This window comes from Cervus elaphus, chromosome 16 (genome assembly GCF_910594005.1).
Source record: "Cervus elaphus chromosome 16, mCerEla1.1, whole genome shotgun sequence".
NCBI classification, from domain to species: Eukaryota; Metazoa; Chordata; class Mammalia; order Artiodactyla; family Cervidae; genus Cervus; species Cervus elaphus.
Window position 1 is genome coordinate 42062703 of NC_057830.1, and position 25720 is coordinate 42088422.

General features: G+C 38.7%; 1 protein-coding gene across 4 annotated transcripts in view; it reads right to left on the minus strand.

Annotated features, from left to right (window-relative positions):
- Positions 1 to 25720, minus strand: part of PPP3CC (protein phosphatase 3 catalytic subunit gamma) — an 81109-nt gene that overhangs the window by 23830 nt on the left and 31559 nt on the right. For all 4 annotated transcript variants that reach the window (XM_043927276.1, XM_043927278.1, XM_043927277.1 and 1 more), the window contains exons 2-8: positions 21848 to 22045; positions 21354 to 21478; positions 14927 to 15038; positions 8145 to 8290; positions 5346 to 5485; positions 2056 to 2133; positions 1726 to 1820 (exon numbers count right to left, since the gene is read on the minus strand). In XM_043927276.1, coding sequence (XP_043783211.1) covers positions 1726 to 1820; positions 2056 to 2133; positions 5346 to 5485; positions 8145 to 8290; positions 14927 to 15038; positions 21354 to 21478; positions 21848 to 22045 — 894 coding nt within the window. The remainder of the gene's footprint in view (positions 1 to 1725; positions 1821 to 2055; positions 2134 to 5345; positions 5486 to 8144; positions 8291 to 14926; positions 15039 to 21353; positions 21479 to 21847; positions 22046 to 25720) is intronic.

Genomic DNA, 25720 nt, shown 5'->3' on the forward strand with positions numbered 1-25720 from the left:
GGAAAGCAAAAATCTAAGACTGGAAGAGAATTTAAGTCAAAGAAATGCCTTTTAAAAATGGACAGCAAGTCACTAAGGACATCCAGAGATAACTGATCCAAATCAGATTGAAATGAGACGTGCCATTTCATAGTTGACTTTGAAATAGAGGAAATAAGTATACCATGGACCTCTTTTACACTTCTCTCCCCGACTGCATATACAAGATATGACTATAAAGTAATGAGACTTAAGAAACCATCAACAACAAACACACCAGACCTTATATATCAGATGAGTGTGGTCCTCTGATGTAATCACACCAGGCACAGTAACGGTAGGATGTTACAGCAGTGTAGCAATTTATAGTCTGACCAATGCTTTTAATATTCATTTTGATTACTCCAACTTATCTTCAACAAGTCTACGTGACAGTCATTTAACATCAACTGAGGCTCAGAGAAGTTCAGTATCTTGTTGATTGTGAATTTAAAAGTGAAGCAGGACTAGATTAGGATTTTTGCCTCCTAGCTCTCAAGTGTTCTTATCAATGTACCCTGCTGCCTTGCCGTGTGTTTAATCCAAAGATGCTGCCATTACTCAAAATGTTTTTGGAACTCTTCTTTTGGAATTACCTCCAGAGGCATTTTATAAGCAACACAAGGAAAACCAGTCTCATTACCTTATAATCATACCTTGTTCCTGACCCCAAATGGTATCGTCTAGCTTGATCACTCACCTTAGTCCTCAGTCTTGACTCCGAATGACTTTTGGCTGTTCCAAAAATCAAATCCACCCTCAAAGGACGAAGATTTCCCATCATTGAGGATAATCAAAAGAATGTGTCGCAGACTCTGAAGGCAATGCCAAAAGAGGAGTTCCAAAAATGTTTTGAACAATGGCAGCATTGTTGGAATAAGGGTATAAGCTCCCAAGGTAACTACTCTGAAGGGACCATACTCACTTGGATATATTTGTTCTGGCATGTTTGTTTAAAAGTTCTATTATTTTATAGTCATACTTTATCAACAACAAAATAGTTACAGAGGCATGTTACAGAAGAGGCTTTTAGGTAGAAGATCGTCCTGATACAAACTGATCAACTAGGGATCATAAAAGTTAAATTTTTTTAAAAAATGACTAAAACTACAAGAAAGTCTTAAAAGTAGAATTTCTGGATCAAAAGGCAAGTGTATATGCAAATCTCTTTTTTTTATGTGGGAAACTAAGGTTAAGAAAGCTATGTGACTTCCTAAAGTAACACTATTAGTTTTGAGCAGGGCTTGGACTAAACGAAGATTTTTCTGACTTTTGGTACAGTATTCATTCTAATTGTATCATTTTTCAAGAGAAAAACAGCTTAATAATAGACATTAAAACACTAAATAGTGACATTTTATTGAGGGACTGTTATAAATAAATTAGATTCACCAAAACCAATAATTTATGCTGTTTTAACTTCAACCTGAAGTAATTTATTTCTTCTTATTTTGATTCGATGGTGCAAGTCAAACCTACTGTAATCATTACTCATAATCACAGAGTCCCCAAATCCTTAGGAGATGAAAACTAAACAGAAGCCTAAATTCTAAGTTTCTTGGCCTTTGTTTCAATTAAGACTTCTTTTTTTTCTTATTTAAAATTTATAAATATATTCCAAAAATTACCTATGCACGTAACATAGGATTAAACTAGAGCTCACATTTACTCACAAATTCAAACTCAAGTATCGCTGGTCCCCTTTACCTTTGTTGTTATAGACATCGAGGTAATTGGGTGCAGAGAAGATCGTAATGAGCGATGGAAAGCCCGTCGTTTGGCTCTTCCTATACATTCGGTACCTGGAAGAGAGATGGCAGCCCGTCTGTCTTCATATTAAAAGAAGGAACTCTGCGGTGCTGCTGGGTTCAGAGTTTTGTTTTGCTCATTATTGCCGTTGTTGTTGGCTGTGCCATACAGTCAGCAGGATCTTACTTCCCCAACCAGGGGTCGAACCCACAACTCCTGCAGTGGAAGCATGGAGTCTTAGCCACTGAACTGCCAGGGAAGTCCTGGTCCAGTTTTGCTATAACTTACCCGGCATCTTGGGCTTCATGGGCTCTGATTATTGAGAGCAAATTATTGTTCTGCAGAAATTCACAAACTGCAGGGTAACTGTAAAAGAAAATTAGAAAACAGATTCAGAATGAAGACACTTGTCTTTTAATAGGAGGCAGGGGAAAAATCAAGATGAAATGAGTTGAGTATGTTTTAAATTTATAGGTTTGCATTACCACCGAACTTTTATTAACAGCTTAGGAATCATCACTCTTGTTCTCCCGTGTCCCTCACACACCTCACTCCAGACCAAGGACACCCTGGACAGAAGGGAGCTCCCCTACCTTCTAATTGTTTTCTTTAACCCATAAGACTCATAACAATCATAATACAACGCCAAAACTTTTCTTGGTATCTTGATATTAAAAAAGTATTAATACCACAGCAGTGTGCGTGTGCATGCGCATGTGTGTGTATAGCAGGTACTAAGAACTGAATAGGGGCTTTCTGAACGGCAAATACCCAATAGGAAGAACTAGAGGATACAAAATTATCCCAGAATTATCCAAGGGTTACTTATTTAATTTAGGTTTAATCTTTGTTTCTTATTATGTTCAATAAGTTTTAAAACAGGTTGCACATTCATTCACGTGGTATAAAATGGAAAGATACAAAAAGTTCTACAGTGAAATGTCTCCCTCCAGCCTACCTCTATCTTCCAGTTACCTTGGAATCATCCAATGTCCGTGATTTCTTTGAGAGCCCTTCAGAGATACTTTACTCAATTTCATGCAATTATACACACACACATGCATAGCCCACTTTAAGAAATGTTATCAGATGGTACACACAGCTTTTTTGTAGGTCTTTTTTTTTTCACTTTATACTAGTGATTATTCCAATCAGCATATAAAGGATTTGTTTTCTTTTTTTCATTTCTTTAAAAAACAGACTCATTGCATTGTCTGGTATATTCCTTTGTCGGGATGTACAACCATTTATTTAACTAGTCTTCTATTGAATGTTTCGGTTGTTTAAAATCCTTCAGCATAAACAATGCAGGAAGGAAAACCTTGTACATGCATTTTACACATTTTCGAGTACAGTGGATCCCCATCACTTGCAGCAGCTGTGTTCCACATAGAGTTGCTGCAGAACGGAATGACAGAACACTGAACCACTGCTCCGAGGGGAGATACACGGCCAGGGTCCAGCGGGCCTCTGGTCACAACGTTTCATAAACCCATCAACACACAGCCTTGTTCTATATGTGTTTCCGTGCAAAGACCCTGACTGAAGATAACAGTGTTGATTCATGAACATGGGACTCACGGCCAACAGGGCCATACTTATTCCTGAATGAAACTTATCTAACACACCACAGCCTCCTGGCACTTAAGAACACTAGATAGCTCTTCAGCACTATGCTTGGGGTGATTTTAAACAGCAAAACACCAACAAAAACGTGGGAAATGTTTCACTAAATAGAGCACAGAAAAAATACTTGCTTACAGGGTGAGAGCTGAAATAAGAAGGCAGAGCAACTGTGCCTTCAACCTCAGCGGGAACGTGCAACGGGTGACCCACATTTTCCATTGCTCTGTACACACGAATGTCTGTGAGTGACCGGGACTGCTGTGAGTATGACTCTGGGGTTACAAATAAAAACAAGCAGGCAGATTTGCAAAGCAGAATTCGTGAATAATGAGGATCCAAGATCATGAATGATAATAGCCACAGGATTACACTTTAGAAGTAGAAATTCTGGAATAAAGGCCAAGGCCATTTATAATTGAGAAATATTGTCAAGCTGACTGTCACAGAAACTGTACCAATTTATATTCTCCTAAAGATAAAAGACTTTATGCTCTTTATTTTAAGCAATGTAAAGAGAAGTAAAATTTAAATGATTCCATCGTATTAGTCACTGCTAAAGTTGGCAGAATAGAATGAAAAAGTTACTTAGAAGAATGTTAAAACTATGGGAAAACTGAGGTTTCTTTTTGTGTGTAGATTTCCTTTAATGAATGCATTATCTTAAGCAACTATCAGAGATTTTTAGGGTACTAAATACAGATATGATTTATTGGAATAAAATATTGGAATTTTTTAAAAAGTAGGCTTCAAACTTCCCTGAACCTCCCTAGTTTGGAGTGGCAAAGCACAATAAAAGCTCACATAGGAGATTTAAGACAACAATCAACTTCCAGGAAATGTCCTGGGCTTAGTTCACAATGTCCTGTTCTTTTTATATCTTTGCCAATACCAGCAGTTCCAAAAGCTAGAGAGCTTTTAAAAAAATAACAGGATTCCCTTGTCTCAGGCTTACTGAACCAGAATCTCTGACAGAAGAACCAAGAAATCTTTTATTTTTCAAGAAGTCAATAGTGGATGTTTGGGAACAAATAATCTAGATCATGTAGAGTCAGACAACAACACTTAAACACTACAAGATGTTGTGTTCAATTGTGTTTGGTATATTACACTTATTAGGGCATAACACCTAATAAAGTATAAAAAACAAGCAAAGGAAGAAAAGCGTTTTCTTCCTTTTATTAATCAAAAAATTAAGTAGAAGTCCCTGAATGACACAGATTCAAGATACCAAATATGCAGTTAAAAATATTTTGATAAAGTATATTACAACTTCCTCTTCTCATTTTCCGAGGATTCAGTTTAGTTCAGTTGCTCAGTCTTGTGCAACCCTTTGTGACCCCATGGACTGCAGCATGCCAAGCTTCCCTGTCCATCACCAACCCCCAGAGCCTGCTCAAACTCTTGTTCATCAAGTCGGTGATGACATTCAACCATCTCATCCTCCGTTGTCCCCTTCTCCTCCTGCCTTCAATCTTTCCCAGCATCAGGGGTTTTTCCAATGAGTCAGTTCTTCGAATTAGGTGGCCAAAGTATTGGAGCTTCAGCTTCAGTATCAGTCCTTCCAATGAATATTCGGGACTGATTTCCTTTAGAAATGACTGGTTTGATCTCCTTGCAGTCCAAGGGACGGACTCTCAAGAGTCTTCTCCCAACACCATAGTTCAAAAGCATCAATTCTTCGGTGCTCAGCTTTCTTTATAGTCCAAATCTCACATCCATACATGACTACTCGAAAAATCATAGCTTTGACTACATGGACCTTTGTTGGCAAAGTAATGTCTCTGCTTTTTAATATGTTGTCTAGGTTGGTCATAGCTTTTCTTCCAAAGAGCAAGTGTCTTTTAATTTCATGGCTGCAGTCACCATCCGCAGTGATTTTGGAGCCCAAGAAAATAAAGTCTCTCACTGTTTCCATTATTTCCCCATCTAATCTTAACTGAGGATTAGCTTACCTGTAAAAATAAGAACACCCTCGGACAGTGTTGTGGGTGTAGTGTTCCAAGGTCTTTTCACTGCCATAATCCTCCGAGGGATCAGACCAAAGCAGGTCACATACTGGCCCAAAGGCTGGAGGTTCTTTAAACCTGTCTAACTAGAAGACACGCAAAAGCCAAAAGAAGAGAAATCATGAAAGCAAAAGAGCTTTTGGAAACCGCATGTGCACGTTCAGACGCTTCTGTCATGACCGGCTCTTTATGACCCCATGGACTGTAACCCGCCAGGTTCCTCTGTCCATGGCATTTCCCAGCAAGAATACTGGAGTGGGTTGCCATGCCCTCCATCTGGGGATCTTCCCGACCAGGGACTGAACCCTCGTCTCTTTAGTTTCCTGCACTGCAGACGCATTCTTTACTGCTTAGTCACCAGGGAAGCCCTGGTAGAGGTCAAAAAAAGACCCTTCCAACCATAAGACTGTATTAGGAGAGTGGGCAGTAACCCCTAAAGAATTTTCCTTTAGGATGAAAATGAACATTTAAAAATTTAGATGCACTGTTTTTACTAGGTTTTGGTAATAAATTTTAATTAATATCTATATCCCTATGGTAGAAAAGGATCTCCTTACATCCTCATCTTAAAAGTGGTGCTCATTTAATTAGAATGTGAAGTCCATCACTATAGAAACATACTATTTATGAGAAAGACTCTGTAAAGTTTATTTCAATTGCCTAGGTAAGTCCAGGTTACCATGAGAGCAGCAAGGGTTTTTCAATGGCTCTGTTCATTGTTTATCTCATTCCAATGGAGATTTATTTTAAAGAATGCTAGTTCTGAGGGGTTTTTTTTGCAAAAGGTTTCATCCTTTCCATTCTGTGCAGTGGAGGCATTTCAAAGTTATTAAATGAACTGATTACTAGTCATTGGTCACTGGTGCTTTAGTTAAAAAGTGAAAACAGAGAAACAAAAGAAACCACACCCACCAAGTAACTAGGAGAGCTGAATGCCAAGAAAAGGACTCCTACTGAATGAAAGGGGAGCTTTTTATTAATACAATTGATTTAGAATTGTAAAATTTGAGACTCACAATGTAAAACAGTGAAAGTGTCACTATGTAAAACAGTGAAAGTGAAAGTTGCTCAGGGTGTCCAACTCTTTGTGACCCCATGGACTATATATAGTTCATGGAATTCTCCAGGCCAGAATACTAGAGTGGGTAGGCTTTCCCTTTTCCAGGGATCTTCCCAGCCCAGGGACTGAATACCAGATCTCCCACATTGCAGGCAGATTCTTTACCAGCTGAGCTATCAAGAAAGCCCAAGAATATTGGAGTGGGTACCCTATCCCTTCTCCAGCAGATCTTCCTGACCAAGGAATTGCACTGGGGTTGCCTGCATTGCAGGCGGATTCTTTACCAGCTGTTTATTTAATAACAAGGCAGCAGAAAAGGCTGTGCATTATTACTACCCTCTTACCCTGAAAATAGTAACTTCAAGTCAGAGAAAATAGTTCTCCAAACAGAAAATTTTTTAGTTTCCGTACCTGTGTAAGAGAGGTAAGAGAATACCTCGCTTCATGATTCAGTCTTGGAAGTTTGTGTGACTCTAAAAATTCGTTTATTTTAGGTTGCCCTATTTGTTGGTATATAGCTATTCATAATATTCTGTCGTGGGGCTTCCCTGCGGTTCAGCAATAAAGAATCTTCCTGCCGATGCAGGAGATGCAGGTTTGCTCCCTGGGTCGGGAAGATTCCCTGGTGGAGAAAATGGCAACACACTCCAGTATTCTTGACTGGCAAATCCCCTGGACAGAGGAGCCTAGCGGGCTACAGTGCACAGGGTTGCAGAGAGTCAGACATGACTTAGCCACTAAACAACAAGAGAATACAAAGGCAGAGGAGAGAAGACGATGATGCAGAACAATATAATTGAAAAAAGACTGACCGCCTTTTTTCAATCGTGAAGATACATAATCCCTGAAAATCATGATTACCAACGAAGGCAAGTATAGCAATTAAACTCTATCATCTAAAAAGTCAAAGTCAATGAATTTCACAGCTGAAGAGTCCTCAGCCCACCCATTTCAACTTCCTCATTTTACAGAGAAGAAAATCTAAGAGGTTAAGTGATTTGCTATGGGTTACACAATTAATGGGGGCTTCCCTGGAGGCTCAGATAGTAAAGAATCTGCCTGAGATGTAGGTAAACCAGGTTCAATCCATGGGTCAGGAAGATCCCCTGGAGTAGGGAATGGCAACCCACTCCAGTATTCTTGCCTGGAGAATTCCATGAACAGAGAAACCTGTTGAGCTACAGTCCATTGGGTCACAGTCAGACACAACTGGATGACGAACACTTTCACTTCCTATCACATAATTAATGGCAGAACAGGGATTAGAACCCTGGTTTTCTTCCTTCCTTCAGTTTGGTCACTCAGTCATGTCTGACTCTTTGTGACCGCATGGACTGCAAACGCACGTCCTTCGAGTTCGTGATGCCATCCAACCATCTTATCTTCTGTCATCCCTTCTTTCCTTATTGCAATATAATTTAAAGTTTCAGGACTATACTCAAAATATGTTATGTTTCTAGTTTGTAAAAGCCAGGTTTTGTTAAAAATTAGACATTTACTGGAAGATATACAGGAAAGATGTTAATAGATGCTGTTGCCCAATAAAAAATCACTGGTGATTTGTTTTTCTTACTTTTAGTTATCCATATTTAAATTTTTCAGCAATAAAGACATATTAGTTAACTGCAATAAAAAACAAAATTAAAAGCATATTTACTCCATGAGACTAATGAATGCTTACTTACTTTCCGAATGTCATCTAAACAAGTAATTTCAGGTGACATTCCTCCATGTACACACAGAAACTGCTGGTTTAAGAGGGCAGCAAGAGGAAGACAGTCAAATGTTTCCATACATGCATCGTACACCTGTTCAGAATATTTGATTCGACCTATTAAAGGGAAAACAAAGGAGGAGAAACAGAATTTATCATTCCTGACAAAGGATACAGGCCAAATGATTATAAAGCTACTCCAAAGCCATTTAATGCAGGCAAATTCAAAAACAATCATCTTTGTAAAGATATTTCTGGAAAGTTGTGGATAAAGGGTAGACAAAATCTCCAACTTTTTCTAAAGACAAACGTGACCTTGGAATAAGTTGCTAGTTCTGCTGCCCTGGAAACCTGATAAAGTGAATACAATCACCTGTGTCATTAGGCAATGATGTTTATGGTAAAAAACTACCTCATCACCTCAGTGCTCAGTTGCTAAGTCATGTCTGACTCTTTCTGACCCCGTGGTCTATACCTGCCAGGCTCTTCTGTTTCCTCGCACCTGAGCTGTGACTAGGAGCAGACTGGGGGAAGGGAAGGCAAAAGGCAAGAAACCTCTGGACTGAGGCATGGACTCTGCACTCCCAAGAGGACTCCTCCGTGAAAACGGATACCTGGCGCTGCCTCCTGGGTTGCGCTCTTTAGGATAGATGACAAGCACCCATGGCCCATGGTCGCTCGTGAGTCTGAGTATTTTATTGGTTCTAAAAAGCCTTCCTGGTGGTATTGAAAATATATAAATAGAAACTGAAATTTTAGGAGTCATCAATAAAATGTCAGTAATATTTTTGCTCAGGATTTTTAAGGTCTTTAAGCAAATTATGTCCTATGCTCTTTTAGGTAAAAACGTTCATCTTAGTGAACTGTATTTTAATGTGGTGGTTGTTTTTGAGGCTACAGAACAGCAACCAAAATACTCCAGTGGGCTGAGTTATCTAGTCATGATATATAATAGTTGAGGTCATGAGAGGTCATGAAAGAACAGGTAATAGTTGAGAAGTTGGAAGAGGGCTTCCCTGGTGGCTCAGATGGTAAAGAATCCTCCTCCAATGCAGAAGACGCAGGTTCAGTCCCTGGGTCGGGAAGATCCCCTGGAGAAGGAAATAGTAATCCACTCTAGTATTCTTGCCTGGAGAATTCCCTGGACAGAGGAGCCTGGTGGGCTACAGTCCATGGGCTTGCAAAGAGTTGGACACGACTGAGCAACTAAACAATAACAAGCTGGAAGATGGCTTTAGTTTAAAGAGAGAGGGAACATCTTCTTGTTCTTTGGCCTTGGGTTCAAAAACCCAGTATTCTAGGAGGTGCACATTGGTAGACACGGCCAGAAGTTGTACAGGCAGGCAGCCCTACAGAACTGTGAGCTCCTCCACCTCTTCCATGATTTCATGAAGATGACAGAAAGCCTACAAGGGCCCAGACGGCGATGCTACAGCGAGTGAGTCAGACTGTCCAGTTTAATGATTTCTGGGTTTACTGCCTTCCTCTCATCTCCATGCTTTTAAAAGTGTCAGAGTTCAAGTATCAGAGCCTGGTCCTGGCAAGGCTTTGGGGAATAAAATGAAGGGTGATGGGTCCGGATGTGGGTCAGAGTGCAATTCCTGGGTAGCAGGAATGACTGGGCAGAGATTCCTGAAGGGAAGGTGTAAACCAGTGGACCACTCTTCCTCCCCGAGGGTGGGCACTGTCCCTTTACTGCCAATACTGATTAGGATTTGAGGACATTAAGGGAGTCTGTGGGTTCCTTTAGAAACTTTTAAAGAATTCTGTATTACCACAAAGGCAATTAAAATCTATTTCACAATATATGCTGACTCTATTACAACATCCAAGTTAACAAGAGCCATGTCTTCTACATCTTTGTATCTGCTTGCAATTACATCCTTCTATTCTCCTTTGCATCTGAATACTTCACCTTTGGCTATTTCAAAAGTAGACCCAGTAATAGCCATAAAAAGTTCTGAAGGGAAAAAAGGCAAGGGAAAAAAAAGCCTTTCATTTGTGCCCAGTGATTTACTTTTTCTCTTGTAAATCCATGGAGCCAGAGTTCCCCTTGTTGCCAACATCAATAAGCAAGTCCTTTGTAAGAGTCCTAAGGGTGCATATAGGCAGGATTTTAATTACATACTAGTTCATGCTCCAAACACCATTTTACACCAATAAACTGCCTTTCAACCCTAAGAATGACTCAAAACAATTCCTTAGCCTATTTCCAGAAGAATGCCAAGTCTGAAGAAAGAAATACAGTGTCTTAACCCATTTTGTAAATTGGAAGAGGAAGTCACGAATCAAACTAAGCTCACAGCCGAAATATGAGTTACAGAATGTTCTCGTTTTTATGTTCTCAAAGTTCTGAGTAGATACATAAACACCAATTCTTCTTTTCTGAGGGGTTAGACTGCAGATGATTTAGTTTAACTGCATTTTCTATGATGGATATATAATCTTTCTATAGTAATATTTATTATTATATTATCTTTATTATTAAAATTTGTTGAAGGTTCACAATGTCCCTGTGCCACCTTAAACACAGTGGAGTGGAGTCTGGAACCTGACTGCCTGGACCTGAACCTCAGCCCCACCACTTACTAGCAATAGTACTTTGGACAAATTCCTTAACTCTGTCTTCATGTTCTCATCTATAATATGGGCCCAACAATAATGCCCACCTACATTACAAGGTTGCTATGAGGATCAAGTGAATTCACATATGTAAAATGCTTTGAAAAATGTGTGGCACAAAGTCGGTACTATACAAGTTTGGGTTTTTTTTTTTAATATTTACTTACTTATTTGGCCACACCAGGTCTTAGTTACAGCATGCAGGATCTTTAGCTATGGCATGCAGGATCTAGTTCCCTGACTGAACCCAGGCCCCTGTTCATTGGGAGCACAGAGTCTCAGACCCTGAACCACCAGGGAAGTCCCAGTAAGTGTTAACCAATAAAATTACCTTATCTTATCCTCAGAGAAACTCTATCAAGTAGGTACTATCACTGACTTCATTAAAAAGTTCAGGAAACTGGGCTCACTTGTCCAAAGCTGCAACTAGTAAGTAATGGAACTAGAACTTGAACCTGTTCATGCTCTTAACATGATGCCATACTCCTCCTCCCAGTCTTTATTTTTTAAGTTAAATATTTAGTAGGAGAATCTAAAGAGCCAAATATATAGTTACTGAAGGTTAAACGAGCTGACTTGAGTGTTTTATTTTCATGATAAATTGTAAGGAACATCCCATAATGAAGTAAACGTGCACCTCAGTCACAGGATCACACTGATAACAAGTTCTAACCAGTATCAATAATAGAACATGAACAAAACAAAATTCTCACCAATATTCTTTCAAAGTAATTTTGAGAGTCAACACTATTTGCAAAAAACCATGAATTGCTCTAAACAGTGGTTATATATATTTAATTTTTATTTGCTTTCGTTTTTTTTTTTTAAAAGGTAATAGGTTAAAAAAAAAGTTTCAAAATTAGTGTCTCTTGCCCCTCCTTTAGGCAACTAGTTTTCTGGGTGTCTTTGTAAGATATTTGATGCACATACATGCAAATATGTGTATTTCCCTTTCACAACAGCCTTTTGTTTTTTACATAAATGTAGCATATCTACTTCGGAGAAGGCAATGGCAACCCACTCCAGTACTCTTGCCTGGAAAATCCCATGGACGGAGGAGCCTGGTGGGCTGCATGCAGTCCATGGGGTCACTGAGAGTCGGACACGGCTGAGCAACTTCCCTTTCACTTTTCACTTTCATGCATTGGAGAAGGAAATGGCAACCCACTCCAGTGTCCTTGCCTGGAGAATCCCAAGGACGGCGGAGCCTGGAGGGCTGCCGTCTATGGGGTCGCACAGAGTCGGACACGACTGAAGCGACTTAGCAGCAGCAGCAGCATATCTACACTGTTTTCACTTGCTTTTTGGACCTTTTTTTCCTGGTTGTAATGTGTGGCATGTTGTATCTTAGTTCTCTGACCAGGGATGGAACTCGGCCTCTTGGCAGTGAAAGCATGGAGTCCTAACCACTGGACCATCAGGGAATTCCTGCTTTTTGGACTTAAAAAACATATTCTGGAGATCACGCCACATCATTACATGAAGAGCTTTGTAATTTTTAAATACCTACATAATATTTCACTTTATGGATATAAAACAATCTAAGGACACCAATCTCTTGCTACTGTAAATAATGTTTATATAAGTAATGAACAATGGCAAACAATATTTGTTTATTAAAAAAAATCAACTTGTCATAACAATACTATTTTCATTAGCAAAATTATAGGAGTTTCTGGAACGTCCTGAAATTTTAGTAATGTTTAACTACACATCAAAAAAGGGCCCCTGGAAAAAAGAAATTAATTTACTTTAGAAATTTGAACCCAGAGCTATGAGATGGAATCATAAAACCACTAGGTTACTTGCTTTCTAAATATTACAGCAATAAAGAAATGTTTTTGCAAAGATAAATAATATGTCAAAAATTAACTGTTATACTTTGCTAATCAAATTATCTCTGAAAAACTTATCTCTGGATTTGAAAGAAACTTTAAAAATATCTGCAATATAAAGTACTTTAAAACTTGATATAATAAAAGCCTCCACCTGCCCCTTTTGGAAATATTAACAAGACTGCAGCTGCAAAATTTGGAACTAAGCATCACTTGGCAGTCATTATAAGTGCTGATTCTAAATGCCACGGTGTCTCTATAAGAAAGATCAGCTTATCAGTAAAAACACTTGTGCAAAGCAGCACACACGCTCTTTCCCTATATAGGAAAAAAAATTGAAATTGTGCTTGAATTTGTGTTTATTCCAAGATTTATTTACATTTCAGATGCAGGGTTAGAATCAGGAGTACGTTGGTAGATGAGAGGGAAAAACGTGGTTTAACTAAAAAATTAAAGCATGTGAAAAGTAAATAAAAACCTGAGATAAGAAATTCTGTGCAAAACGACAGACTCAAAATGTTTCCCAAAACTATTGTTGTATCTTCTAAAAATAGCCTGAACCAAGTACACTCATCAAAAAAAGCTCTGAACAAAACAGAGGAAAAACTAAATTTACCTAAAAAACCCTGAATCTTAATTCAAAGGCATCCATACACCTCTTTCTTCATTTCTTGTATATTGCTAAATATTGGGCATTCCAGGGCCTTTGAGAATTGCTTAATATGAACTGTTTAATTTTCCCAGGTAAAGAAATAGAGACATAATGAGAACCACTCCAACATTTGGCTTAGAAAAACAATGCAAAATACTTCCAATTTTTAAATCACTTAATGAAGTGGTTCTCAAATGACAAATAGTAGATATGTGCCGAGCCTCTGTAACAGGTGTTCTTAACTAGCAGTGTGCTACAGAATCACCTGAGATGCTTTAAAAAGTTAAGGATTTCAGCCCCAGTTGGATAATTTGGAAGTTACCAGTTTAAAACCTTGTTATAATATTAATAGTATTACATGGCGGTGATGAAAAGCTAATTCAAGGAGTCTAGGGGAAGACAATTAAAAGTACTAATCTTCCTGATCTAACTCCCCACAGGTAATCACTGTGACCAATTATTTCTGTACCTTACATATTTGTAATTTACAAAGGCGATCACACTATACATGTTCTGCAAATGGCTTTGGTCACCTAACAACATATTTAACATCTCTCCATATCAGGACATACATATCCACCTTGATCTTACAACAGTTGCCTAGCATTCCATTTTTAAGATGTATTATCTCTTATTTAAGCAGCTCCTTACTGACATTTGCTTCCCTGGTGGCCCAGGTGGTAAAGAATCTGCCTGCAATGTGGGAGACCCAGGTTCGATCCCTGGGCAGAGAAGAATCCCCTGGAAAAGGGAATGGCTACCCACTCCAGTATCCTTGCCTGGAGAATTCCATGGACAGAGGAGCCTGGCAGGTTACAGTCCATGGGGTTGCAGAGTTAGACATGACTGAAGTGACTTAGCACACACATACAGGAGCATGTATGAAAGTTATACGGAAACATTACACCACTTTACATAAGGAACTTGATAATCTGCAGATTTTGCTATCTGTGGGAGTCTTGGAGCAACTCCTCAGGGACATCACGGGATGGCTATGTGTGTGTGTACATATGTATAGATTTGAACTATTTCAGGATAGGTTTTTATGTAGACAGAATGGAAATCTGTATCTCAAATAGTGAGCTGCTGCTGCCGCTGCTAAGTCACTTCAGTCGTGTCCGACTCTGTGTGACCCCAAAGACGGCAGCCCACCAGGCTCCCCCATCCCTGGGATTCTCCAGGCAAGAACACTGGAGTGGGTTGCCATTTCCTTCTGCAATGCATGAAAGTGAAAAGTGAAAGTGAAGATGCCCAGTCATGTCCAACTCTTAGCGACCCCATGGACCGCAGCCTACCAGGCTCCTCTGTCCATGGGATTATCCAGGCAAGAGTACTGGAGTGGGTTGCCATTGCCTTCTCCGAAATAGTGAGCTAATAGTTATTAATTTTAAGTGATGTAATTGTGTGGACAATATATATCTTTGGACTTTTTAATGTTTTCCAAATATTCCCATGGGGGAAACTCAAAAGTTATTTTGCTTAAATAGTGGAGCCTAGGTTCTCACTAGAAAATGAAACAAAACAAGAACAAAACAGAACAGGAAGCATTTGAGGTCCATTAGTTTCTTGTTTGTGTGTTTAATTTGCTTTGAGATGAGCTAAAGCGTAACTTCTAAAAAGTTCCGAAGAAGTGATTATACTTACATTCCTGTTTGAAGGTAAAATATTCTGTAAGATGCCTGCATTCATGATTTCCTCGAAGCAGAAACAATGTTTTGGGATGATTGATCTTTAAACTCCATAAATACAGCACACACTACAAGCCAAACATAAGGATAAAATTTTTATTTTTGATTACAATAACACATAAAGACAATTTATACAAGTTCCAATGACTTGCTGTAATGGCATATCTCATTGCTATTCCCAAGACAAAATGTGAGGAATCCGTCTTTTGAGTGTGACCTGCTGCTGTCGCCCTAGAATTCTTTTTGTTTGTTTGTTTTTGTCTTGGCCTCACTGTGTGGCAGGAAGGATCTCTGTTCCAGATCAGGGACTGAGCCCAGCCCCCTGAAGTGGAAGCGCAGAGTGCCAACCATTGGACCGCCAAGGAATTCCCTGCCCTAAAGTTTGAAAGAACAAAGGAGAGTAGCCTTCACAGAAATCTCTTCTTACTTTCTGCTCCCATATTCTGTCTAGATATCTAGATCTCTATGATAAAGCCACTCACACACATACCTTAGGCCTAAAACTTGTATTTTATTTAGTGGAGAAACACTAGAGACATTTCCACTAAAATCAGGAACAAGGAAAGATACGTACTATCACCACCACTATTCAGAGGTATTAGTCAACTGAATTCAACAAAAGAAGTCAATGAGAGGCTTAAGAATGAGTAAAAATAAAACTGTTCCTATTTGAAGATAATATAATATCCTACCAGAAAAACTCCAGAAAAATCAATGATACAACTAACTAAAATAATAAAAAAGTTCAGTAACATGAAAGGATATAAAATCAATGTGTGAAACCATTAGCCTTCATATATACAAACAATATGTAGGACACAATGGTAGACAAAACTCCATTTACAACAGCAGCAAAGAAGATTAAACATAAAGGAATAAACTTAACAAGAAGTGTGCAAAACTCACACTAGGAATAACTTGAAAAAACACTCCTGAAAGACACAAAAGGAGACATGAACAAATAGACTTTCCCTGTTTTTGTATAGGATGATTCGCATTAAAAGAATATAGTTCTTCCAAGTTTATAAACTCATTGCATTTCCAATGGAAATACCATAAGCTATTCTATGGAATTAGATGAATTGATAATTAAATTTATATGAAAAAATAAACATGCATGAATAGCCAGGAAACAGAAAAACACTGAAAAAGAGTATTAAGACATACTGTAAAATTTCTAAATTAAAACAGTGGTCCTGACACATATATAGATAAATATACTAGTATAACAAAATGGTCAGAAATTAATCCACATACTAATCCAGGTAAATCCAAGCTCCGGGAATTGGTGTGTGCTGCAGTCCACGGGGTCGTAAAGAGTCGGACACATCTGAGTGACTGAACTGAACTGAACTGAATCCACGAATACGTAAAAATTTGAGATATAAGAAAAGTGGCATTCATTTATTTTTTAAAACTGACATGTAAATATATCTGTATATGTTTAACCTATCTCTGAAAGATCATACAAGAAGCTCTTAACAGTGATCGTATGGGTACAATGGCTAATACATGAGAAGATGTTTAATTGCACTAGTAATCAAAGAAATAATAATTGAAACAACAATATACCCATCATTTTGGTAAATGTTAGAAAATGAGATAAAAGCAAATTCTGGAAAGAGACGGGAAGAAACATGAATTCTTAGGTGCTGCTGGTAGGCATATAGACTGTTACAGCTATTCTAAAGAGTGATCTGAAATACTCAGTTCATGTATGGGTCATACCCTTTCCCCTAGCAATCCCAGTCTCATTCATATACCATTTTGTCTTTCGCTGTTGTTGACTCGCTCAGTCACGTACGACTCTTTTGTGACCCCATTGACTGTAGCCCCCCAGGCTTCTTTGTCCACAGGATTCTCCAGGCAAGAATACTGGAGTGGATTGCCATTTCCTGCTTCAGGGGATCTTCCTGACCCAGCGATTAAACCCGTGTCTTCTGCATTAGCAGGCAGATTCTTTACCACTGAGCCACTAGAGAAAGCCATAGAGTGACTACTAATAAAACCTGGGACCATAAATGGATTTATACAAGGGTGCTCCTCACAACAGTGTTCATTATAGAAAGAAACTGGAGTCAACCAAGTCGTCCACCATTGAGAACAGAGAACTAAAATGTCACAGATGTATACTACGGAATACAACGGAACAGAGAGAAACCCAGACAGACCTTTAAAACATAATGATACGTGAAAACCAAAATCAACAGAAGCTTGTTAGAATACAGAGATTCCCAGGGTCTACCCCAGACATAAAAAAGTCAGAAATTCTGGGGTGGGGTCTAGCAATTTGTTTTTTAATAACCCCTCCATGTAATTATGATGCCTGCTAGAGTTCGAGAATGACTGAACAGCACCATATCATTTATGCAAAACTAAAAAATATTTTTTCCTCAAAAACATTATATACTAAAAAGTTAATATAATTAGTATATGTATTCTGAGGTATATACCAAATACCACACAAACGTGTACACTTTGGGGAGGGAGTAAGGAAAATAGAGGTCACAGATTAAAAAAAAAAAACCAGTAGAGGGACTTTTTAGGAAAAACTAGCAATAAATGTGCCATGACCTGAAGGGCTGAATTCAACCAAGATTGCCTGCCTCCTAAAAGGAAAGACATCAAAATTCTGAATCAAGACACTTCTCTGAAGTCCTCTTCTAGTTCACCAGCATCTTCTGCCTACGCTCCTGAATGAGACTCCTAACGAGTCTCCCTGAACCCGTTCTTGGGCTCCTAGAGTCAGTCTCCCACATAACAGCTAGAGGAACTGTCTTAAAACATAAATGGAAGTTATATCACTGCCACGCTTAAAAAACAAAAAACATATCAACAAAAAAAGCTCTAGAGGATTTTCATTGAGTTCAGAATAAAACCCAAACTCTACCATGGTTTGCAAAGCCTGACATCATGTAACCCCTGCCTCTCTCTCTGATGCACCATCCACATTGTCCCCTTACTCATTTTGTCAAACCATGTTGACCTTGCTTCTGTTCCTGAGCTGTCTTAGGCTCGTTCCTTCCTCAGAGCTCTACACAGCCTCTGCCTGGAAGGTACTCACCCCACCTCCATCTACGCATGGCTCATTCTCTCCGGTCATTCACGTGTTCTATTCAAATGTTACCTCTTCAAATAGAACTTCCCTGACCTCCAACTAAATTGAAAGTGAAAGTGTTAGTTGCTCAGTCGTGTCCAACTCTTTGGGACCCCCTGGACTGTAGCCTCCAGGCTCCTCTGTCCATGGGATTCTCCAGGCAAGAATACGGGAGTGGGGAGCCATTCCTTTCTCCAGGAGAACTTCCTGACCCAGGGATCGAACATGGGTCTCCTGCATTGCAGGCGGATTCTTTACCATCAGAGCTACCAGGGAAGCCCCAGATGAGCTACTCCTGTCCCCTTTAGTCCTTTACCCTGACTTGACTTTCATGGACACTAAACAAATATAAAGATGCTGTCTCTCTTACTAGAAAACACAACAAACGACTTGGTTATGCTTGTTTATCTTCACATCCCCAGAAAGATAACAATGTCTCCCAACTCAGGTACTACTAACAGGCACAATTCTTTGCTGCAGGGTGCTTTGCAAGCCTGTGTGCTAAGTTGCTCAGTCATGTCTGATTCTTTGCGACCCCATGACTGTAGCTCGCCAAGAAAAACTGCATGTGACAAACTATTCATTCATGTCATTGTACATAATTATGAGTATATGTGTAGTATAATTTCGCAGAAAGTGAAACTGTTAGATCAAAATATGTGTATGTTCTAAGAAAGACAATGCAAAAGAAACATGAAAAAAAAAAGAAAACACATAGACACATACAAATATAATTAGATGGCTTTTCCCTTTTGGGGGCTGACTTCCGTTTGCAACATACCAACTTTCATGATATTCCAAGGGAAAATGAGATTAAATTCATATATAAATGTAGAATGCACTTTCTCTTTTCTATACTTACCTTTCCAAGAACATGATATATCTTTTGATTTATTTGGTCTTTATTTCTGCCTCCTGAAATGACCAACTAACCTTTCTGAAGTAATGCGCTATAAAAAGCACAGTGCACATCCACTCTACAATGTGATTTGGTTGATATACTTCTCAGCCTCTAATTTCAAGTTTTACTCCCTCGTACTATACATCAGGAGACAATCTTATGATTATTTAGTCCACAACAAAGAAAGGTCATGATCATCAGAAGGTCTCTTTACACACTACTGGGTGAAAGAGGATCCCATGTTCACTTAGACTAATCAACCAGCGACAGGGAATGGATTGCCATGACTGGTTCAAACCAACCAGAAAATTCATCCCCTTGGGCTGGGATAAGGGCCTTCCCTCCCCAACATTAAAAGTTCTCCCTGAACCCCCAAGCCCATTTATTTGGAAAAAAAACAAGGATTTTGCTAGTAAGGAATAAGAAGAGAAAAAGGAGACAATAAGCAGTACCTGCTACAAACTGAATTATCCAAAGAGAAATGGTGAAATAAATTGTGGTATTTATGCCACTCATCACACTTTTAGAGAAATTTTAATGACAGAGAAAAGTGTTCTCAACACAAAGTTGAAGAGGGGGAAAAGATTACAAGAGAGAATACACAAAACAATCTCAACTTTCTTTGAAAATTGTACATACATGTAAAAGGAGAAAAAAGAATGCAAGGAAATATAACAAAATGGTAACAGTAATTATTTCATTTATAAATGTTTTTATTAGATTCTGCATTTCCCAACTTTTCTACCCCCAAAAATGACTATTTATAACAAAAAATTGTAAACGGGGCTCCGTTATCTTATTTTCCTCTGTTTGACAAACATAACATTCATGTTTATCAAGCACATTGATAAAAAATTATTGTTCAATTACATACTTATATCATGTTGGACTAAGCTGTAGCTTACAGAAACCTATAACCTTATTGGTTTATAAGTGACTTCCAATTAACACCAGATATCTCCTACAGTTTAGTTTTAAAACTGATGTGATACAGCGCTGTCACTTTAAAGTTTTGATTAATTTATCTCTTAAACTATTCTAGAAAAAACACTTTAAGGTAGCCAAACATCAAGTAACAAGATAAAGCCAAATACAACCTATGATTTATTAACATCCATTCAACCAACAAATACCATGTGCCCACTATGTGTCGAAACCTAACAGAGAGATTTCCCTGGTAACCCGGCAGTCAAGACTGTGCTCCCGATGTAGGGAGCAGCCTGGAGGTGAGGCACCTAGGATCTGGGACACTGGCAAGACAACACTGAGGCTTTCTGACTCATGAATTTAGACTGTCTATCTAACTGAAGGGTAAGATCCATTTCTCCTGTTTCTTGTGTTTTTGGCAGCTTTGGAACCACAGCTGCTTCTCTGGTTGAGAACCAGGTGACATGGTTGACTTGTATTTAGGCGACATGCTGCATGAACAATAAACCTCATCTCAAGTCTCATCTCAAGCTTATTCTGGTGACATAATAATTCAATTACCTGTACTATTTCAAAAGTTACTTTTCTTTGCCGAGCATGTACAGCTGAATCAATAGACATTAAATATGAATGTTCTAAGTCCTTCCATCAGCTTTTTAAAAAATACTTATTTATCTGGTTGCGCCAGGTCTTAGTTGCAGCATGCAAGATTTTCAGTCTTTGTTGCGGTGTGCAGGATCTCTAGATGTGGTATGTGGGATCTAGTTCCCTGACCAGGGATATGAACCTGGGCCCCCTGCACCGGGAGCCTAGAATCTTAACCAATGGACCACCAGAAAAGTCCCTCTGTTAGGTTTTAAAATAGTTTTATTTTTTATACGTAAAAGCTTATATTAATACTTTGTTTTAAATCTAACCATTTTTCTGTCATCATACAGTTTTCAAAATATGTAAATTGTGAGTTTTCATTAACTTCATTAACTGTAATTATTTTTCCTTCAATGAACATGTCCTTACTACGTGCAATAGTATCAGAAATTATTCCTACAATAAGTTAAATGCCTGATTATTTAGCATTGGCAGTTAATCTATGCATTCAGTGTAGCCTAACAGCTTATGGTTTTACAATTAAGGTGAGCTAATCCAAACCCCATTTAGGGTGAAAAGCAATTTAAGTTATTTATACATATCCTGTACACTACCTCCAAAGAGGAAAGATTGGTAAACACTTAACTTATTTGCAAAGCTGGGTTAATACAGCCTTCGACATGTCAGATTTTTACTAGTAAATAAAAGAAATAGTTTTTTAATATCAATTTCTATCACTTTAATTAATGAAAGTAACAACGTTTATAAATTCTGCCAGTGTTCATTTTAATTTCTTATACTGAAGAAAGAAAAGAAAATATTTTTAAGAATACAATATGATAGTTCCAATATATCCAGTTTAATATTTACCTCTATACTGAAATAACCTCTGTCCACATAGTCACCCAGAAAGAGGTAGCGTGTATTACTAGGCGACCCTCCAACTTCAAACAACTTCATCAGGTCAAAGAACTGTCCATGAATGTCACCACATACTAGGAGGGAAAAAAGACATAGGGTGAGACGAAAAATTATGTTTTAGAAGAGAAAGAGCATTACACTATTAAGACCACAGTTTAACTTTTAACTTAAATCACTCTAGTTTTTGACTGGACTGCTTAATAATTGCAGGTAATCTATCAATCTGAAGCAGTCCTACTGGAAATATTAGACATTTTAAATTATATTTCTTCAATGAAAAACAAACATATCAAACAATCGTAAGACTGCTCACAATTCCTAGAATAATTATTACACATTTTAGTTGATGATGAATTGTAATCATTCCTCAAACTAGCTCAAATCTGTAATCATTCCTCAAACTAGCTCAAATCTAAGTACCACCATGCAGATCCTTCTCATACCCGTGATTGGAGCGTCTACTTCTATCATAGTCTTCTCTTGTCTCAGTATGGCAGCCCCATCATTGATTATTTTTAAGGCTACTTCCTCTTCCAGTCGCCCTTCCTTCACCAAATGGTTTTTCAAAACATCAATTTTAGGTTTCCCATTCTCAAATACTTCCTTCAAAGTAAGCCGCTGGGTCGGAGGAAAGGGGACAGCTAGAAAGAAAAGAAAAGAAAAAATTGTAAACAGCTGAAGTTATAGAAAACAACCATAAACACATCACTTTTACATAACAAATTAAGTCTAAAACATCACCATGATTTAACACCCACAGCACCAGAACTACATGGGGAAAAAAAACTAAAGAGATTTATAGATGATCGATTCTAATTTTTTAGAAGGCCACAAAGTCAAAGTCATTTAAAAGATCTAGGTGTGTATAAATTATGCCTTACATAATAACATGAAACACTTGATTCAGTAAATAAGCTAACAGACAATGAATATATTTCTTCTATGAAAAAGTATTCAAAAAGAAACTATAGTTTAAAAAATGAAGGAAAAGAAACCACAACACTACTAAAAATGCATTTATTTCCTTCAAAGAATAGACATAATGAAACCGTGTCTTGGAAGTTTAACTTCAGTTCCTGTTTAGGGGAATCAAAAATGTATGATTTTATTATTAATAAATGTATGATTATATTATTAATAATACATACACAAGTGTATGTATGTATTATGAAAAGATGAAAGTGAAAGTCACTCAGTTGTGTCTGACTCTTTCCGACCCCATGGACTATACAGTCCATGGAATTCTCTAGGCCAGGATACTGGAGTGGGTAGCCTTTCCCATCTCCAGGGGACCTTCCCAGCCCAGGAATTGAACTCAGGTCTCCTGCATTGCAGGCAGATTCTTTTATCAGGGAGCCACAAGAGAAGCCCTATTAAAAGATAGTCACTTAAAATATTACTGATAATAAGGACACAACTAACAGAATGGAGCTCTTTCAGAAAATAACTTCCTATAGTAGCAGAGCACAAACTTGAGAAAAATAGATATGGGAGGCCTAATCTGGAGATGCTAACAACTTCAGTTTACACTATATATAAAGATTATATACAACATCACGGTAAGTTAGCAACTTGAACAGAAAAAATTTTTTCACATTTTAAAATTGGCTATCATCTCTTCTTTTACCTATCTTTAAAACAGTCTACTTTAGATTTCCTGTGACCTATAGCCATAAGTCTATAAACCATACATTTGAAAGGAGAGGTTCATGTTATTTCTTTTTAATTTTTGGTCACATGGGATCCAAGTCACCTGACCAGGGATCAAACCCGTGCCCCCTGAACTGGGAGCACGGAGTCCTAACCACTGGACTGCTGGGGAAGTCCCAACAGAGGGGTTCATTTTAATTTGTGCTTATTGGAGAAAAGGGAACCCTCTTACACTGTTGGTGGGAATGCAAACTAGTACAGCCATTATGGAGAACAGTGTGGAAATTCCTTAAAACACTGGAAATAGAACTGCCATATGACCCAGCAATCCCACTCCTGGGCATACACACCGAGGAAACCAGAACTGAAAGAGACACGTGCACCCCAATGTTCATCGCAGCACTGTTTATAATAGCCAGGACATGGAAGCAACCTAGAGGCCCATCAGCAGACGAATGGATAAGGAAGCTGTGGTACATATACACAATGGAATATTACTCAGCCATTAAAAAGAATACATTTGAATCAGTTCTAATGAGATGGATGAAACTGGAGCCCATCATACAGAGTGAAGTAAGCCAGAAAGATAAAGATCATTACAGCATACTAACACATATATATGGAATTTAGAAAGATGGTAACGACAACCCTATATGCAAGACAGAAAAAGAGACACAGATGTATAGAACAGACTTTTGGACTCTGTGGGAGAAGGCGACGGTGGGATGATCTGAGAGAATAGCATTGAAACATATATATTATCAAGTGTGAAACAGATCGCCAGTCCAGGTTGGATGCATGAGACAAGTGCTCAGGGCTGGTGCACTGGGAAGACCCAGAGGGATGGGATGGGGAGGGAGGCGGGAGGGGGGTTCAGGATGGGGAACACATGTAAATCCATGGCTGATTCATGTCAATGTGTGGCAAAAACCACTACAATACTGTAAAGTAATTAGCCTCCAACTAATAAAAATAAATGAAAAAAAAAATTTGTGCTTATGTCTGATGATTCCACTTCTAGCTTTATGGAAGTGTTAAGAACCAACTTGAAATGTACAGGTGCTTACACAATTTTAAACTTGCTCTAGCCATACCATTTTGTATTATTCAAAAGTGAAGAAAGTCCCATGGTAAGTTTTGTAATACTCTTGGCTACAACTTGACTCATTTTGACTATTCAAAGCCTACTGAAAGAAATCATAGTAGCTATCCAACCGGCAAATATTACACTGAGATAGGGGACCACATGCTGCTGCTGCTGCTGCTGCCTGCCAAGTCAATTCAGTCGTGTCCGACTCTGTGCGACCCCATAGACGGCAGCCCACCAGGCTCCCCCGTCCCTGGGATTCTCCAGGCAAGAGTACTGGAGTGGGTTGCCATTGCCTTCTCCGGAAGGGGACCACATACACCCCAGTTTACTCAAAACAGTCCTAGATTTCAGCCATTCTCCTAGTGTAACTGTTAACAGTATCCCCTTTCACTCTCAAAACCACCTCAATTTGGAGGACAAATTTAGTGTTAACTTGTGTAATTCATACAGTACACCAACATACTATCCTAATAGTATAATCTGCATCTATTATAAGAAAAATATTATGATGGGTCTTTTATTCACTCATCCAGTGAGTCTATAAAACAGGGTAAAGGTTAGTCCTGAACAAGTTTACTTACATTTTTACTAAAATAGCAATGGTACTATGGTTGTGTTAAAAAATAATAATAAGCCTTTTGTATTTTAGTGATTCTTACTGAAATATTTTCAGATGAAAGTAAATGCCATTTGGGATTTGCTTCAAAATTATGGGAGAAATAAGCAATAGTATAGAGCAGCAGCAGTCCTGGGAGGCACAGCGTGTGCCTTAAGTCCTCTTGGAGGAGGTTGCCATTAGACCCACTACACAGCCACCAAGCAGGTGACCCAAAAATAGGTTTTTACAGTAGTCATGTATGGATGTGAGAGTTGGACCATAAGAAAGCTGAGAGCTGAAGAATTGATGCTTTCAAACTGTGATGTTGGAGAAGACTCTTGAGAGTCCCTTGGACTGCAAGGAGATCAAACCAGTCAATCCCAAAGTAGATCAACCGTGAATATTCCTTGGAAGGACTGATGCTGAAGCTGAAGCTCCAATACTTTGGCCACCTGATGAGAAGAGCCAACTCATTGGAAAAGTCCCTGATACTGGGAAAGATTGAGGGCAGGAAGAGAAGGGGGTGACAGAGGATGAGATGGTTAGATAGCATCACCGACTCAGTGGATATGAATTTTGAACAAACTCCAGGAGACAGTGAAGGATGGGGGAGCCTGGTGTGCTGCAGTCCATGGGGTTGCAAAGCTTGTGCCCACAAAGCTCAGATAATTAGCGCCTGCATTCTCAGTCATCACATAGGCACAGTTTACTCATCTTCGTGTCCTTACTCCCAGCCCCTGTGTGGCCACAGGGATACAAGGAGTTCAGAATTTCTGAGTAGAAAGAAAGGAGATCTAGAGAAATGCTTCGTAAACTGTCTTGGGAACTGCCCCCACCCCAGCACCAACAGGCAGAAAACTAAACCTTGTAAAATGTGGTAAAAGTAAATTACTAGAAAAATAATCACAGGCACAGATGTTGTGCCGATGTCGAGCTGCTATCGAAGTTTTTAAATGGTCACCACTCTCTGTACCGACT